Source organism: Amblyomma mixtum, chromosome 3, assembly GCF_055824585.1.
Source record: "Amblyomma mixtum isolate Tamu chromosome 3, ASM5582458v1, whole genome shotgun sequence".
NCBI lineage: Eukaryota > Metazoa > Arthropoda > Arachnida > Ixodida > Ixodidae > Amblyomma > Amblyomma mixtum.
The window spans coordinates 252,427,720-252,445,176 of NC_143014.1; the positions used below are offsets into that span (position 1 = coordinate 252,427,720).

General features: G+C 44.1%; 1 protein-coding gene across 5 annotated transcripts in view; it reads right to left on the bottom strand.

Moving 5' to 3' along the window:
* The window catches only part of LOC149354366 (mitochondrial amidoxime-reducing component 1-like), a 48,254-nt gene that overhangs the window by 24,025 nt on the left and 6,772 nt on the right, over positions 1–17,457 (bottom strand). For 3 of the 5 annotated variants that reach the window (XM_089583301.1, XM_089583302.1, XM_089583303.1), the window contains exons 10-12: positions 15,111–15,392; positions 8,798–8,974; positions 1,573–1,720 (exon numbers count right to left, since the gene is read on the bottom strand). In XM_089583301.1, coding sequence (XP_089439427.1) covers positions 1,573–1,720; positions 8,798–8,974; positions 15,111–15,392 — 607 coding nt within the window. The remainder of the gene's footprint in view (positions 1–1,572; positions 1,721–8,797; positions 8,975–15,110; positions 15,393–17,457) is intronic. The other 2 variants (XM_089583304.1, XM_089583305.1) reach the window with 1 other exon arrangement.

The window sequence follows — 17,457 nt, forward strand, 5'->3', positions numbered from 1 at the left end:
GGTCATGCTACACCAGGAGTTCTCAAAGAAGGTGCCGCAGAACCATAGGGTTCCTTGGAGTGCTTTTTAGGTTCCTGAAGCATCTAAATCCTTGCATGCCTCAACTGCCGAATTTCTTTTGCCCACTTTATTTCCAGGCTAATCAGGCAGGAATTATTTATTGCAGATTACTACACTTACACAGGCAGTCATTAAATTTGCGCATTTTTTGAAACGCCATGTGCGTGCATGCTCTCTTTTGCATGCATGTCGGGCAGGAAGACAGCGAAGCCAAGAAGGCTCTCGCTGCTCTTCAGCACCTTTTGAATGCCACTGGGGTTCCACAAGGCACAAGAGGAGCCCTGTGCTATAGTAAAAGAATTATTACAACAGCAGAGCTAAGCTGCATGGTAGAGTGTGAGCAGTGGAGCTGAAATGGAGCTGTACTAGCACCTACTGCAGCGACAGTGCACCAGCAAACATGCAATAAAGCCATGTGGTACAGAAAGGAGCAAGCAAAGTGAAAGAATGATACAGCACATTGCTAAACACAGACGCAGAGAGACTAGAGTGCAATGCTAAAAGGCCTGTTTCTTCACACTGGAAAACAAATGGCCCGGTAAAAAGCAGACCAGATGCCAAAAAAAGCACATCGCCCATCAATCGGGATGATGGACCAGTAAAATGCTTGGGTATGTAGCAAATAAATCTGTCATGTCACCAGCAGAAGACATGGACAAAAATTACTGCCTGATGTCTATGTCAAGAGGGTGCTTGAGTGGGCTGTGAATGTTGATTCTTTACCACAAATCGCTGCACAAATGGCCCTAATATTTTGCAACAATGCTAACCACCAGATCTGCAAACTGAACTTAGTGACTTGAAATCTCCCATTCTAGTGATGGATTCTTTAGCCAGCGTAACAGATCTTGAAGTCATTAAAATTTGGCTGCTTGAACAAGTGAGTTCACAGCCAGTGACACAGGGTGCCCAGCAGTGTTATACCATGCTTATAGAGTAATATCTTTTGGAGCCCATATTTTTGCAGTCTGAAACTTCCCCGAGCGACTGCTGTGAGGAACAACGGTCAAAATTTTTGTGTACTATCTGTGAACTCGCTTGTTCAGGTAGCCAAATTTTAATGTCTGCAAGGTCTGTTGCACTGGCTAAAGAACCCGTCGCTAGGATGGGGCATTAGAAATGAGCAAGTTCTGTGCGCAGATCAGGTGGTTATCACTGTTTCAAAATATTAGGGCATTTGTACTGTGATTGGCGGTAAAAAATCGAAATCACAGGACACTCACACACTCTCTTGAGAAAGACAAAGGGCAATTTTTGTCCATGTCTTCTGCCGGTGACATGCCAGATGCCCCTGCTACATCACAGATGCCCAAGCTTTTCACTCATCCCAACTGCTGGGTGACGTGCTAGTCCAATTAATGACACCACGCACTATTATGCCAGTGGCTGCATCACCTGCAATGGTGTATAAATGCACCTTAGTGCATGTTGTTGAGACTCGGCAGACTGGAATTCTTTTATCACTGCCACGTTATGAAAAGAAAGGCATTCATATTAAAAAATGCATTATACCACAGCTGAACGGTTTATCGCTTGGTCAAGCGTCTCCTGGTCAAGAATGATCCGCACAAGCCGGATGTCCTCTTTCTGGAGGTACTCCCTTAGCCATTGCGATGCTTCCACAGACACTTCCACTGCTGTGTAACTGTACATCCGCATTCTGCATGCAAGATGTGAATAGCATTATGACAGAACAAACAACCAAAGAAAGTCTGCAACTCCAGTCTCATGCAAACAGAGACGTCTAAAAGAATGGAAGACAATGCAGGGATGATGCCTCAATGCAAGACCTTTGACCACACGTACACTATGCGAGTGCTCTGCCCCTCCCCGAAAAAATATTCAAAATGAGAATTTTAGACAGCTTTTGGAACTGTTGCTCCCATCTTGTAAGTGACATACAGCCTGGCACACATCTGTTCCACTGAAGCCAAGCAGTGAACTAAACGGACCGCACACTTTTCAGGAGCATCAAACATGCCACCTGCTGAGCCTGTTGGTGACTGCCTTTTCAGCAACCTGCTCACACCTGCAAGACATTATGCGCACCTGGCCACCACTGTGGGCTGCACACAGAAATGCTTTTCACATCTGCTTACTTGTGATCCAAGGAAACTAATGTTTGATCCTGAGTGGGCACAAAGTGCTCTGCCATATTTTTTCATCAGCCAAGATCTAGACGGCTACCCTGCAGCAGCTCAGTTTGAAGTGCTCCTTCCAAGCATGCAATTTCTGCATGGGAAATGCCCAACTGCATTCGATATCTCAGAAACCTGTGGCTCAGCCTGCAACTCCCATGGTTGCTTCCCAGAGGGGATCCAACCGCACATGTATGAGTCATCACGGCTGTTCTTGTCAGCATGAGGTGCCAATGAACTAAGTGGTATGCAGTGCTGATACTGCATCTACAATGGTGGAGCAATTTGGTGTTTGCATAACGTTCTGCTTCCAATTTCAGCACTCGTCTTAAGGAACTGTTGAAATACATCAAAACGCCTTTGGAGACAAATTCAGGAGTGGGGCCTGCCAGTTGTTATACGAGCCTTCCCCTGGCCTCGTGTTCGGTGTCTCAAGAATATAATGCTTGGGAACATGGGTGTGTGACCCCATCTTGAGCTCGTCAAAAACATATTAGCCATGGGCACTGTGTGGCCAAGTTTCCCTTGTGCCATTAAAACAAAAACATTATGATCACCACTTCTTTTCTTAGGTTTAGTGATTATAGCACTAGAGAAAAAAAGGTATTAAATTTTGATCAATTGCACATTTCACTAAGTGGCACAAGACTGGAACCGTTCAATATTATAAATACTGGGGTGTTTATTTTGATGCTGATATGCATCCAAAAACTCAAATTACACAAATGTGCACCAAACTCGCAAGAGGATGTTATGTCTTATTTAAAGTGCATGAACTTTTTTACTCTGAGATTTTATGCATGCTTTATTTTTCAGTCATACACAGTCATATTAACTATTGCAGAGGCTTGGGGTGGTACATATTCGACTTACCTTGAGCCCCTTATGAGGCAACAGAAACGAACACTACGGATTTTAACTTACTGAACCGTACATAGCACACTACTTTCTCATTCTCGCTAGTTCACATTCTACAGATTGAAGCCTTATACAATTTCGAAGATTTCCAAAATAATTCACACGATTATACAAACCAACTAACCAGTTCCATTAAACACGCTTACATTACCACAAAGAAAGAGTAGGGTGCAACAAGTCAGAATTTTAACTTGCCTGTATGCCAGAACTTATATGGCAAAAGCTTATTAGAATTTATGGCTGTGCTGATATGAGACAAATTACCTAAAGATGTCAAGCAATCTATGAAGTTGAGTGCTGCTCTAAAGAGGTTTACGTATAATAACTACTGGACACTTCTCATTTCCCCCAAGGCATAGTTTGTTGCTTTTCTGGTACACTCCCATGTACTGCCATGTACGTATTTTGCTATGTATCCATGTGCATATTTGTTCCTTCAAATGAAGCTCTATACTCTTAGTTGTGTAGTGTACTATAAAAAGCGTTAACTCTGTTAAGTATTTTGTTCCGTTATATTGTTGTACATGCCACACAGTGAATTTATTTTTTATTGGAACTGCAACTAGCCTTTGGCTATGGGTACAACAAGAGGTTTTTCATCTCCAACAGTTCATGTCTTTTATAAATAAATAACACGGCAAAAATTTAAAAAAATGTTGTAACTGGTGTGCATTTTAGTAATGTTTCATTCAGGGCTAGTAACCTCGTAGTTACAGTACAATACAGTTGAATCCCGGTACAACGAACGCCGCTTCAACAAAATTTTCACCACAACGAAGTAATTTGCATTCCCCGTGAAACCCCCATAGGACTTAATGTATTAAAATTTCCTCAAAAACGAAGTACTTTGCGAGCACGTGTTCGCTTCTACAAATTTTTTTTGAGAATTTTCGCGGGTGAGTGGCCCCTCCGTCTTGTCTTTCTTCAGAAGTTGAGTGCTGAAGAGCGACTTTCCCGTTCCCGCCGTTAATTTTTTTGCATCGCAGACTGTTGGGGGGGGGGGGGGGGGGGGGGGGGTACGCGCACTCAATCGCACATCCTCCTCGTGCACACCCTCGTGTGTTTTTTTTTCTCCAGATGCCCACGTGATTTTTGAAGTGACGTCACGCCCCGCTCATTGGCTCTTTGCTGGGCTTCTTCGATTGATGTAACTTGCTGTCATGGTGCTCGCGGTTTCCTGTCAAGCTCGAAAGCGCGTCATGATCACTTGCTAGCGGTGCTGGCTGGTAAGCGTTCGCGGCCTCCAAGCGAAGAGGGGCTCCTCGAAAGCGCGTGTAAAATGCGCCAGCGCACGCCATCTGCTAGCATCTTCGGCCGCGTCCTCCGTGGCCGCGTCGTCTGCTAGACACCGAGCGCGTTTCAGGCAGTCTGTGTGGACCAGTGGGCGGAGCCATCGGTGGGTGGAGCTTCGTGTCCTGTCGGAGAAAAAAAAAAAAGGAAAACGCGAGAGTGCAGGAAGAAGCCCACTCCGCTTCGCCATTTCTTCCTTTGTGTGTGCGCCGTTTAGCGTGGTCTCGTCGCGTCTCTGCTCTGCTGAATTCCTAGGATGTCGCCGCCAGCAAAGAAGCGGAAATTTCTTTCGCTAGAAGAAAAAGCGCGTATTATCGCCGAAGCAGAAAGTGGGAAGAAGTCGATTATTGCCGCAGATTTTGGCATCGCGCCGAGTTCGTTATCAACGATACTGAAGAGCAAAGAAAACATCGGCAAGGCACTTGCGTCGGGCACTTCAGCTCAACACAAGAAGGTGACGCAGCCAACTTACGAAGAGCTCGATAAGGCTGTCTACACCTGGTTTGTCGAAACGCGAGCCAAGAACATCCCGCTTAGCGGCAGCATTGTTCAGCAGAAGGCCCTCAATTATGCCTGTTTGCTAGGCCTGGATGACTTTAAGGCCAGCACAGGTTGGCTCAATCGCTTCAAAGCGAGGCACAACGTCGTCGGGAAAGTTTTGTGCGGGGAAGCAAGTTCCGCAGACACTGGCGGCGCCTCAGAATGGGTGGTGGACAACGTGGCTGATATCATGAGCGGCTACGTGCCGTCCGATATTTATAACGCGGACGAGACGGGCCTCTTTTACGAGATGCTGCCAGCGAGGACACTGGATTTTAAAGGGCAGCGTTGGTGGCAAGCACAGCAAGAAAAGAGTGACAGTGCTGCTGTGCACGAATATGGATGGGTCAGACAGGTGTCCCCCGTTAGTTATTGGGAAAAGTGCTAAACCGCGCTGCTTCAAGGGAAACAGAAGCCTTCCCGTCAAGTACGTCGCTAACGGGCGGTCGTGGATGACCCGTGCCATATTTGCGGACTGGCTTACGGCACTTGACCGCGACATGAGCAGGCAGAACCGAAAGGTTTGTTTGCTCTTGGACAATTGTTCTGCCCACCACATCGACGACGTCAAGTTGTCAAGCGTTGAGGTGAGATTCTTCCCGCCTAACTGCACTTCGATCATTCAGCCGCTGGATCAAGGCATTATCAGGAGCGTGAAGTGTGCTTATCGGGAGAGGCTGATTCAGCGTATTCTTTTGAATATCGAGACGGGCAGGGAGACGAAGGTGGACCTCTTCATGGCTCTTCAGATTATAGCTGCTGCGTGGAACGTGACGTGGTCCACCTTGATCAACAACTGCTTCAAGCACGCCGGGTTTGTTGACCAGGAGGCGACCAGCACAGCTGCAGCCGCGGAGGATGACGCTCCATCATCGTCGACTCCGGGGATCAATACGGCCTGGAAATCCTTCCAGGATGCAGGAAACATCCCCGGCGATATCGAGCTGGACGATTTCCTCAACGCTGGTGTGGATGTGCTTGTTTACGAGGAGCTCAGTGGTGAGGACATAATTAAAAGTGTTCGCGAGCCAGAAGAGCCGCCGTCCGAAGCTGAAGATGACTCCGCCCAGGATTCATCCGCCTTGGCAACCTCGTCGCAGGTGTTGGATGCCTTCGATCTTATCAGGAAGTTTCTAGGCTCTCACGACGACGACGTTGCGATGGCTCTCATAACAGAGTGTGAGAGTCGCGTGACACCGCTGCTGGCAGCAAAACGCAAGCAGACAAAGCTTACGGACTTCTGGAAATAATTTTGTTTTTCCGCTTGGCTCGTCGGCTGATCCCGGGCTCGCCCAACGCCGCCTCTCCTCCTCCTCTTCTCTCAAAGCTCCTTCGGCAGCTTTTTTTTTTTCAACGGTCCCTCTCGGGGCCACCAATCGCGCTTCGGCAGAGCATGCAGGTGCAATGCTTCCCGCTGTGTCTCACTCGAGTTCCTCTCTCTACACCAAGTCGCCTATGCACAGACACATGGTGCAGTCGTTTCGCGCCACGCACTTTCACGTGCGCGGCGACGTAAGAACAGTCGTGTCACGTCATAAAAACAATTGTCTGTCTGTAATTTCTCGACAACGAAATTCCACGACAGCGAAATTTTTCGTACGCCCCGCCGATTTCGTTGTGGCGGGATTCAACTGTATTTAGCTCAACATAAAGGACTACTCAAGAGAGTAGATGGGAGGTAAGCTAACTCATTCATTCGTCTTCTCCAGTGTGCTGTGCTAAGAATCCTGCCCTGAAACGGTGTGCATCGTGGGAGGCCTTCCACTAGTTAAGTGCTAAGTGCCTGAAATTGCGGAACCGGTGAAAAATGATCAATGGAATGAGGATGGCAAACTAACTGTCACGAAACCAGATAATGACCTTAGCAGCCGATAATCCACTGTTTTTAAAATTTTGACACAAAATGATGCAACTGGACAAACAACTGAAGCTGTGGAAATTGACTGACTAGCAGCTTTACTACAAGAGCACATCTTGCCATCTTGCAATAGCACATTCATAATGTCTTGAGCGGTATTTTTCAATGAAACAGCGTCACCCAGGATTGCTAACCTTCTACAGTCAAGAGATGCTTGCCATTTAAGCAGAACTTCTGGCTACCACAAAAGAAGAAATGTCATTTAAAAACTAGGACATTCAAGAGGTTTCAGGCAATCAACAGATAAAAAAGGACAATGCAACACATCAGCTAATGGCCACCCAAAAAGAGAATTCATCGGCACACTTTGAGATGAGAAAGGAATGTTCAGTTATGCATCAATGTACCAGGCTGAGAACTTATTTAGGAAATAAAAAAAAAGGCTGGATAGTTCCCATGCAGACCTTGAATTTGAGCTCCAACAAGTGATACAACACAATCAGCATTAAGAGAAAGAAGGAATAAGCAACTTCAACTTGTGGTGGCTAACTTGTTCATTAAAACAGTTTGTGCATTTGTAATGACGATCACATTAGTCGCCAACAGAGAGGCACTCACAGCCTTCGAGCTTAATAGATGGGGTGTCTATAAAGAACACTGTTATTATTAGAGTTTTGCAAACTTAAAAGAACTTTTGTTGTATCAGAAAGCCAAAAGGATGCAACTGAATGCATACTATTTATGATGATCATTCAGTCTGCCTATTCATTTGGTCGAGATACAGCAAGGCCACATATTCAATAATCCACACAGCAGAATGCATTTTTAGCACCTCAAGGTTTGGATTAAAAACTGCCTTTATACGTATAAACGCGTGTAAGGGCCGCACCTGTGTATGGGCCGCACCGTTTTCCCAAAGGAAATGTTAAAAAAAAATAAGTCCGTGTAAGGGCCACGCCAGAACTTTCCATGACCCAGGCGGGAATAGCCTTCTAAATGCATGCGCCGTGGCCTCCGCTATCGGCTCCGGCTGCGAGCAACGGTGCGCTCGATCGCGGAGGCCAAGCACGCGCACAAGAGCTTTCAAAAAACGTCCATGGATGGCGCCCGAGGCCGCAGTCATCATCATTATCGTCAGTTTTTTTTCCGACGCGACTTTCTGCTATCCAGATCGGCATCAGTATCCCCAGCTCCGCCCTTTTGTGGCGTGTTAGGGCGCTCAGGTAGTAGTGGTGGTTGTGGCTTTCATGTGCTGCCGTTGAGTAATGCAGTTTTAGCACGATGGGCATGCACCTTAACAGCTACATGGCTGGGAGTTAGCTTTCGAACGCGGCAAGCGTGCGACAGACAATGATTTCGACGTGGCCGAGAAGTGCGTCCGATGATGGTGCAACCATGCATTGAACATAAGCTGCAAAAAGCGCGCTTTCCGAGGCAAGCCGCGCGAGTTTCCCAAACTGGAAGAAGAGCTGCTCTGCTATGTGAAGGAAGTGCGGACATGCTGCGCGGCTTCTTTTGGGATGAGCGTGCACCAGAGCACAGCGCCAGCTCAGAGTCGAAATACTCCGCACGTGACGATTCAATGTAGAATAAATGCCGCCCATTCCCTAATTGGTGTGTTTTTACTTAAAACATAATTTTTTTTCGTACATCGCGTGTATGGGCCGCACCCCGAAAATTGGCCTTCGAATTCGGAAAAAAAAAGTGTGGCCCTTACACGCGTTTATACGGCAGTCCTCTCATTTAGAGCAACAACAGCATAAACAGCCCAAATGAAAACATTAAAGGCTTCCTGAGTTTCACTTTTATATTTAATGTGGCATGGGTCCATATTAGCATGGAACAGATCATACCTATGTGCTCACATCTGCTACCAGCCATGTGGAGTCCTGAGTAGAAACCATTCCAAACAGCCCACCAGTGGCCATGCTTCTTGTCCTTTCATTCACCACTAAATGATGGCAACACACAAGGAATACCTGAAATAACCTACCTCACGGTGAAAGAAGGCTTGCTCCTCTCATCAGGGTCAGAGGCATCAATAACAAGTGGTGGGTACCCTTCGGCCAAGAGTGTCAGCTTGCCGTCATCAAAGGTCGTTTGGATCAAACCAAGACTGGGCTCCTCACGCATGGAGACAAAGCAGTCTCCTTTTACTATCAACAAAAACCTGTAAAATAAACCAACACACTATCAGTGAGGTACAAAATGGGAAAAGAAAAGGAAACAGAAGTAACGCAAACCAGTGCAACAAAGAAAGCAGCATCATAATGCCAACAAAAATCGAATGGAAAAGTTATCCTCACATCAAGCCATTAGTTCTACACAAAATATGAAAGAAGGTGGCTCTAGGTAAAACTACGCCTTCTACAAAAGTTTGGTTTGTCAGCGTTAATGAATATTTCTGAAGTCGAAATGTTCCCATGAACATACACAAAAAGTTTTGTAGTGCAGGTCCAACAGTTCCTTCTCCATGCTCCGTGCCTCCAGAAGCATGAAACATCTTATAACATATGTTGCAATACGTGTGTGATGGAATATATATTTCAATCTATGAGGCCCAAAAAACTTGGAAGTCATCTGACCAATGGGAGCAGGAAGCAGATTTAGAGCAACCAACTTAGAAGGCTGCTGAGTGCCTCTATTGCTATTCCATTCTTGAAAATATGCATGTGGGAGAAAAATGACTACTATCCAACTTCGCATGGAACTTGAGCTGGTGCATTTAAAAAAAATAAAAGAAAAGTACTGGGCACATCAAAAGTTTTTATGCCGCAGGGTCTGCTTTTAGGCCGTGTAATACAGGGCAATTGTGTGACCCCTGAAACTTTAAACCTCTGCAGGGGTTAGAAGAATTATCATTCTCACCTCTGAGAACTTTGATAGCTCTATAGATGTCTTAAGTCTCAGATTATACTACTGAAACAGACCCTGTGGCCTGGGAACTTTTGATCCACCCTGTACATTACAAGGTACATAAGGTCTCATGACGACATGAACAAAAAAATTGCATGATACAACATTGAAATTAATTTTAACAAAGGACACATCACCTACCAACCTTTTCATGTAGGATTTGAATTAGCTAACTACAATACTTATGCTGAATAAAACAATTATCTGTAGTTAGCCTCCACCTCTAACAAAAAGTTAAAATCTCAAATGCCAGAGAGTGAAGTTAGTAGATCGACAAAATAAATGAAGAAATGATACCTGGGTTGTACTAATTATGTGGAACCAGCAGTAGGTTTCACTGAAATATCACTATCACTCAAGGAAGGGAGCAAGGTTATTCCCCTCAATTGCTATAGCTTTTACATCCTCATCGTTTAACTCTACTTCTTTTGGAAAGTCCCAATCAGCCACGATAAAAAAAAGTGCCACACACCATTCAGACAAGCTTTCATAAAGTAGGAGGCAGGACAAGCCCGTCTTTACAAGCATCCATAAACACATGTAAAGAAGGAAAGAGTTGGAAGGTAGGATTAGTTTTACTGCACGTCCAATAATGTGCGAGTGCAGGGCAGCTAACAGGCCATTTCTTCTGAAACGCAGCTTGAGCTCACAAGTAGTGTTTTTCTTCTAGTGGTTCAGGTACAGCAATAATAATTACAAGTGAACATTATGCACGGAACTTTAATGCAAGCACAAGAAAAAAATGGGAGCAACAAATCCACATGGCTTTATAAAAATTTTCGGTAAAGAACAGTGTAAAAACTTGTATCAACTTCTCATTTTCATTCTCATGGCTGAGGTGGCATACAGAGTTTCCAAGACAGTGATATGATAGCAGACAAGCAATAGTCTCTTGGCCTAGGGAACAGATTTACCAGCAGATGTGGACAACCCCACCCTTCTACAAAAGAGCTATGACTTTTTCTGTACCACCTTAACCTATCAAAAATAAAAGCATAGGTGTGGGCAAGGAAATTTTAAACAATACAAAGAAATGATCAGAGGCAACTGACAGACTATGAGTGGTGATAAATCAGGAACAAAGCCAGATTTTGGATTAGTATAGATCCCTGAAGGCTGTATAGCAAGAAAAAGGAGTGAGCCAGATGACTGAGAAAAGAAAACAAAAAAGGAAAAGTTACTTGTGGAAAAGGCCGTAAAGTTCAAACCATGACTGAAGTCTCCAAAGGCTCTAAAAGATGGTAGCAAAATCACCTGAAGCAAAAAATGCTGTAAGATTCAACTCTGGTACCAGTGCTGTTATTGAGCAAACAAAACAGAAGGAAATGTCCGTCACTTCCATGAATTTCACAGCTTACTGTTTGAACAGAACTATGCTAAGGTGTTGATCAGAGGGTGTATAAACAACACAGTCTTTCATGCAAAGAATGCAAAGAAAGTGTCAACATCTATGACCTATGTAACAACATGACCCCTTTCATGTGCATGTCTGCACAATGTAGCTTTGGAAAGGGAAGCAGCTTGAAATAAGTAGCACCCAAGAGATGTGCAATCCCAAAGGGAGCCATGGTTGACTGAGATGGTAAACCTCCCAAGTGGTGAGCATGACAAGATGAAATCTACACGGTCAAAGCAGGAGCTTTATGACGCAGTGACAATGGGAGGCTGCTATGCCTTGGGCTACAGATGACATGGACAAAGAGCCGGATGGCAACAAAGGAATGATGACCACAAAACAATGGAATGACTGTACTTCATTGTACATAGCAGATGCCCTGGTAATCACTGTTAGCAGGCCTCAAACACAGGGACACTAGCTTGTACATCTCAGCTGCATTTCCATGACCCAAAGCCAGAAGAAAAAAACTGAGACAGAGAAAACTACAGAATCAAAGAAGAAAATACCGTAAGTCAAACTCCACTTCAGGTTCTCACAAACTGTAAGTGAGCAGATGGCAAGGGCACCAATGCTTTACTACTTTCATAACTTAATGTGGGAGCATTTGAAAATGTGTGCCTCTGTCATTCCTTTGCTTGCATGCATTGAAACAAAAAAAAACATCAATTCGGAACCCTTCTGCGATGCTCTGTACTGAAAGTTAATCATCCTAGCGAAACCACAGGGCCTGAAACTGAAGTGTTGTTATGTATACTGCGCATGTGACAAAGTTACATTCCCTCCTCACTGCTAAGCTGGGGCTTCGGTGAACGTTTCTCAATATGTTATATCTTTTCTGTCTTTTCTGGTTTCAAAAAAATATTTCACTTCACACTGCACAAAATTCAAAAGTGATGTTGAAGTGACAGCTCTATTTTTGTGAAAACAAATGAAGCATAAGGAAAGGTCAGCAAAAAATTGTCAAATGCTACTGCAAGTTAAGAAAATCATTCGTTTAGACCAAAACGAATTTAATTTTTAATTTTTCTACAAAGCAGACTTCAGATCTGTGCAAGCAGTTGGTATTTATCAGTGCCCAATCAATAATAATAAATCACTCCTGCTTCAGTCTCAGCCACACATGCAACATGAGTTCAGCTACATCAGAACTGTACTTGACGATAGACAGTTTGCAAATGAAGGAATGAGAGCTGATCTGGGTTGATGTGGAGCTATCAACATTACATTCAAAAGCTTAATTCCCAAAACCTGCCAATTACCTAATGGTCGAACCATGCTGTATAAGGTATAGGAAGCGTAGAGATGGAACAACCCATTGTTCGCATATCACTGAGACAACAGGCAAATGCTACCAACCAGGCATTCAAGCTCAGACAAGGATGTTTCAGGAATACATTAGTTTTTGGGGGACATTCTCCTGAGAGATGAAAGCATGACTCACTAAGAAATTATTTTGCTGCTCTTCATGATATCCTCTTTTGAGGCTAGTCACTGTGTTTTAAATAACTACAAGACCCCTTGCCCTCTCTGAAACTACAGCAGTATCATGCCCCACACTTCTCAGCCCACCTGAATACATCCGTCATATGCTAGCAGGTAAGCACAGGAGTCATTTATGACGTTATAACACTGATGCTGCTGAAGCTCTGCAGAATGCCCAGAATCCTGCCTATTATTCTTAACACAGCAAGCTGTGCAATTTCTTCTCAATAACACACTTCACTGACTAGCTTTGTTAAGATACTTGTTAGTCTTACCATTAATTTAGTCTGCATGGCCAGTTCCACATACATAGAGTTGCTTGTTTACCTCAATTTCAGCTTCTCTTGATTCATGTAAGCTTAAGTGTAGCAATCCAGAAAACTTGCAAGACCACTGCAGTAGCTCATATCCAAGTTTGCAACAGTTAATTTTAATAAACATCAGCAAACAAAATATTTATTAGATCTAAGCTTACTGGTTTAGTGCATTATGTGAAAGCTGATTGGCATTAGCAACCAAGAGGTCTGGAGCGGCAGGCCCACTTTGACGTCTCACAGGCCCGATTTGGCATCTATAAACTCGTGTGCATACTTGGCCTTCTTTTGCTCGCGGTCTTCGGTTCAATCACATCATTGGCACACTTCATGGATCCCAGCGTCCGCTTGCACGAAGCAAATAGTCTCGTTCCCAGTGTTGTCTTATCAGCAGTCTAAACACTCCGTAGGTTTTGAGGTAAGCAAAGGCGCATAAGTGGCTCACTGGGATACCTGGATGGCACTGAGAGGTGCCGGTGGTGTCCACCGAAGGATTGATACCGATGTGGGTCTTTTCTTTTCTCAAAACCATTGAAGAATTTAGACTCTGTTAGCTCTGAGGAAAGAAAAGGCACACAACTGGCTCCCTGGGTCAGTGGACACCTAAATCACACTTTGAGGTATGTGGTGGTGGGGTCCACCTACACGTTATGCGTACCAAGCTTCACGGCTGCCGCTGCATACCTTAAATCGCTTCTATTAGATGTCTTGCACAAAGCTATTACAGCTTTTGCTGTAAAAAAACAAAAAGATGGCCCATTTCTTAGGCATGTAAATATACATCAGACCGCAGTAGAACAACTGCGAGGACAGTCACTGCCATGCAGTATAAATTAGTTTTCAAAAGTTTGTTTTTGTAATTTAAGTTTGGTTTATTTTGACTGCATTTATTTACTCCTCACAAAACTTAAATCAACACACTTCTCTACAAAGGAAAAGGTAGCTTCAAGCCAGTGGTGCACTAATTACCATTCATGAAGTACCTATCAAGAAGTACCAAAATACCAATCATGAAACTTTGCCCTTTGAGCTTTCTCACACTCACAGCACCACAATAAAGAACTAAGATAAATAATCATAAAAGCCACTCACAATATACAGGCAGCTGCCAAATGCAAAACTTGAACAAATCTCTGCTTTTTCATTAAAAGACCATATAGCAACATGTGGTTGCAGATTGCAATACTAACAGAAATGATTTGGTTTATGATTTTTATGAGGATTTAACGTCCCAAAGTGACTCAGGCTATGAGGGACGCCGTAGTGAAGGACTGTGGAAATTTCGACCACCTGAGGTTCTTTAATGTGTACTGACATCGCACAGTACACAGGCCTCTAGAATATTGCCTCCATTGAAATTCGACCACTGTGGCCGGGATCAAACCCATGTCTTTCGGGCCAGCAGCCGAGCGCCATAACCACTGAGCCACCGCGGCGGCCTCCAATAACAGAAATAAATAAGGAACAATTTATTCTTAATTTGTCATCTCCCCTACATTTTGATACATTTGAGTCCATGCAATTTTCGCACTGATGGATAAACTTAATGAAATCATACTTCTGATAAATGAATTATGTTTCAGTCTATTTGGTCAAGAGCTACAGTGAACAAAAATCTCCTCAGTATCCATAAAAAAAACACATGTCATAGACCACTTGTCATAATTTGAATAAGTGTGCTTGGGAGGATGCAGCTTCTGTTTGAATGCCAACTGTTCCCTGTAAAGGGCAAAAGCAGCTCCAGGCTTGGCTTCTATGGCCTATTTTTAATCAACCACTTTCGAGTAGCAGTCCTAAACCTTTTCTCTGATTTTTCAGTTTCATCTTGCTATTCAGGTGATGTGTGATGAGGTTAGGCATGTACCACACATTACCGTGCACCACGTTTGTGACAGGTGCCACGCACAGGCATGCACGGCTGCTCATCCATCCACATGAGGCAGGAGTCCATCGTGACAAGGGCAGTCATGGAGGGTGTGAGGGGGGAATATGGCATTCACAGTGTTGGAATATCTGGGCGCAGTAAGCAATCGTAGGGTGTGCAGTAGGGGATTGGTGGTGGTGGGGTGTGGTGTGCATGTATGACAACACCGATGAGAACACCATGATTCTATCAAATGTTCCCAAATGTGAGGCACTGAAAAGCATTACTGAGTGGCAAACAAGCAAGCAAGAATTGCAGGGGATATTCGAACCTGTCCTTGAGTTCCTTGTACACTGGGCCCGCTGGAGTGCAGTCTGCATAGGGCACCTCGATTCCAGCGACTGACTTGATGGGGTAGATGAAAATGTTGGCCAAGCGTCCCACGGGCACAAAGCTATTCCTATTGGCAGCCCTGTGCATCAGCAAAAGGTAAGCTGTGGCTGCAGCAGCTCCACCCACTGCTGCAGCTGTCAGGGCAATGGCACCTATCGGGGGGGATCTCAAGACTGAAGATGCCATTGCACGCTGTGAGGTCAGAACACACGGGACCCTCCTGAAAAAGAGAACAAAAACAGTCTTCAAAATTTTGACAACAGCACGCAGCCTCACTTAAGCACTGAAATTTTGCTGAGGGATTTGGTGGCTAACAACCAGAGATAAATTTTTATTCTAGGGCAAGAAAAACAACAGATACACATGACTTATGGTGATGGCATGATGTCATAGCTGGTGTTGTATAACAAAGATGACTTGAAAAGGCTGCCTCAATAAAGCTCCACACAAACTTCGCCATGCTGAGAAATGCAGCCATTGTAGCGTCCAATGAATACTTGCACTGTGCACCTGCAGTGATTGGCAACCTCACTGAGTGCCTGAGAATGCCTTACAGCACATCCCTGTGCAACTAGAAGGTGTCTCATCACCCGTGTATGCGGTGAATATAAAAACATATTTTTAAGCAAGGAAAAAGCATTACAAAGTTGACAACAAAGCACTGCCAACTGTACCAGAAGTAGCAATGAATGCTAGTCTGGTTGTCTTGGGAACAGCAGTCCTATTACCCATTCCATTTAATTATAACAACAAAATAAAGTGAAAAGAGGCATGCAGCAGTGAAAAGCTAAATGTAGAGGCCGATTTACTCAAGACTGATCCCTCATTTTCTCAGGTCACTAAAACTACAAACGCACAGAGTAGCGCTACTGAAAAATATAAACTGGCACCCCCGAAACAGGAACGTCTCAATAAAGTTAGTACGAGTGCTGTGTCGCAATCCAGCCATCAAGTAATGATACCAGCAGAGGCAGCACACACACCCCCTGATACTTGAAGCATTTCAGGTGATCATGACTGGTACGAATGATGGAGCCGAAATAAAATTTTCTCCCAAAATGTGTCCTTTAAACTTTTGTGGCCTGGTCCAACGTGGCACATACACATTCCAATGATTTTATGCCTGATGTCTTTCAGTTGCCACCCACCTTAGCAACCCATATCAGCATAAATGATACAAAAGAATGCTGAAGGAAAAGTAACAGCTGGATGCAAAGTAACTGACATGCCTATTTGCTCATATTTCCAGGCAAGACATGCATGTGTCAATCAATGTCCTGACGGACAGTGCGTGAATGTGGTATAGACCTCATGCTTTATCAGGATGATTTGTTCACCTTTGTGCCCAGAATTATTGCCCATGTGGTTTAAGTGTCTCACAATAACTCTTCATTATAAAGTGTCACAAGTGAAACACAACATCACAACAACAAATGCATAATTTTAAGCTGACAGCTGTCTTCTTCAAAAGAAAAATGCAACACTTCCAGCTTTCCTTTCTCCAAAATATCTCTCAATAATCCACTTCAATAATCACCTTTCCCACTATGGCTATCAGTGCTTCACGTGAAAAGCTGAGAAGCTTTATCATGGCACATATATGTATTAGGGAAGAATCTTTAGAAGGCAGTAAACAGTTTTGCATAATAGTTTGCATACACTTTGCTTGGTGTACTGAACAGTGACGACGTTGTTCATGTTTTTAGATACGATGAGGATTTTCTTATACTCATGAAGAAATTGAGTGATTTTTTGTATGACGATGCCATTGCGGATATTTTAAATCTCATTAAGGCTAACGCCTCAGGTTTAACCTTTACCCATGAGCTCCTAGTCAATAAAATGCTCCAACTGATTCCCCTCACATGTGGCAAAGTCTACATAGGGCAGACAGGCCACTGTATCAGTATTCGCACTCGTGAACATGAATGATCTTCTAGCAGCGTTTTTCATCAAACAAAAAGGACAAGAAGTGATACGTCAATCAGACTCTATAAGAGAGCACACTTCCTTGACAGCATGATGACGTAAAACATATTTTTTTTAACACTGTGTGCGATTGTGATACCAGTGTGCACCTGCGTCGACATGCATATATATTTAAATGTCTGCTCTTTGAGTAAATCAGTTGCTAGTTTGCGCTTGCCCCGTCTTCTTTCAAGTGATCGTCTCTTTTGCGCAACCCATCTTTATGCTACTATGAGCCAACTTGCCCAATAGCTCACCTTGCTGTTCAGCTCGTTTGTCGGTCTACTTCCTGATGTCCCTGTAATGCTTCACTAAAA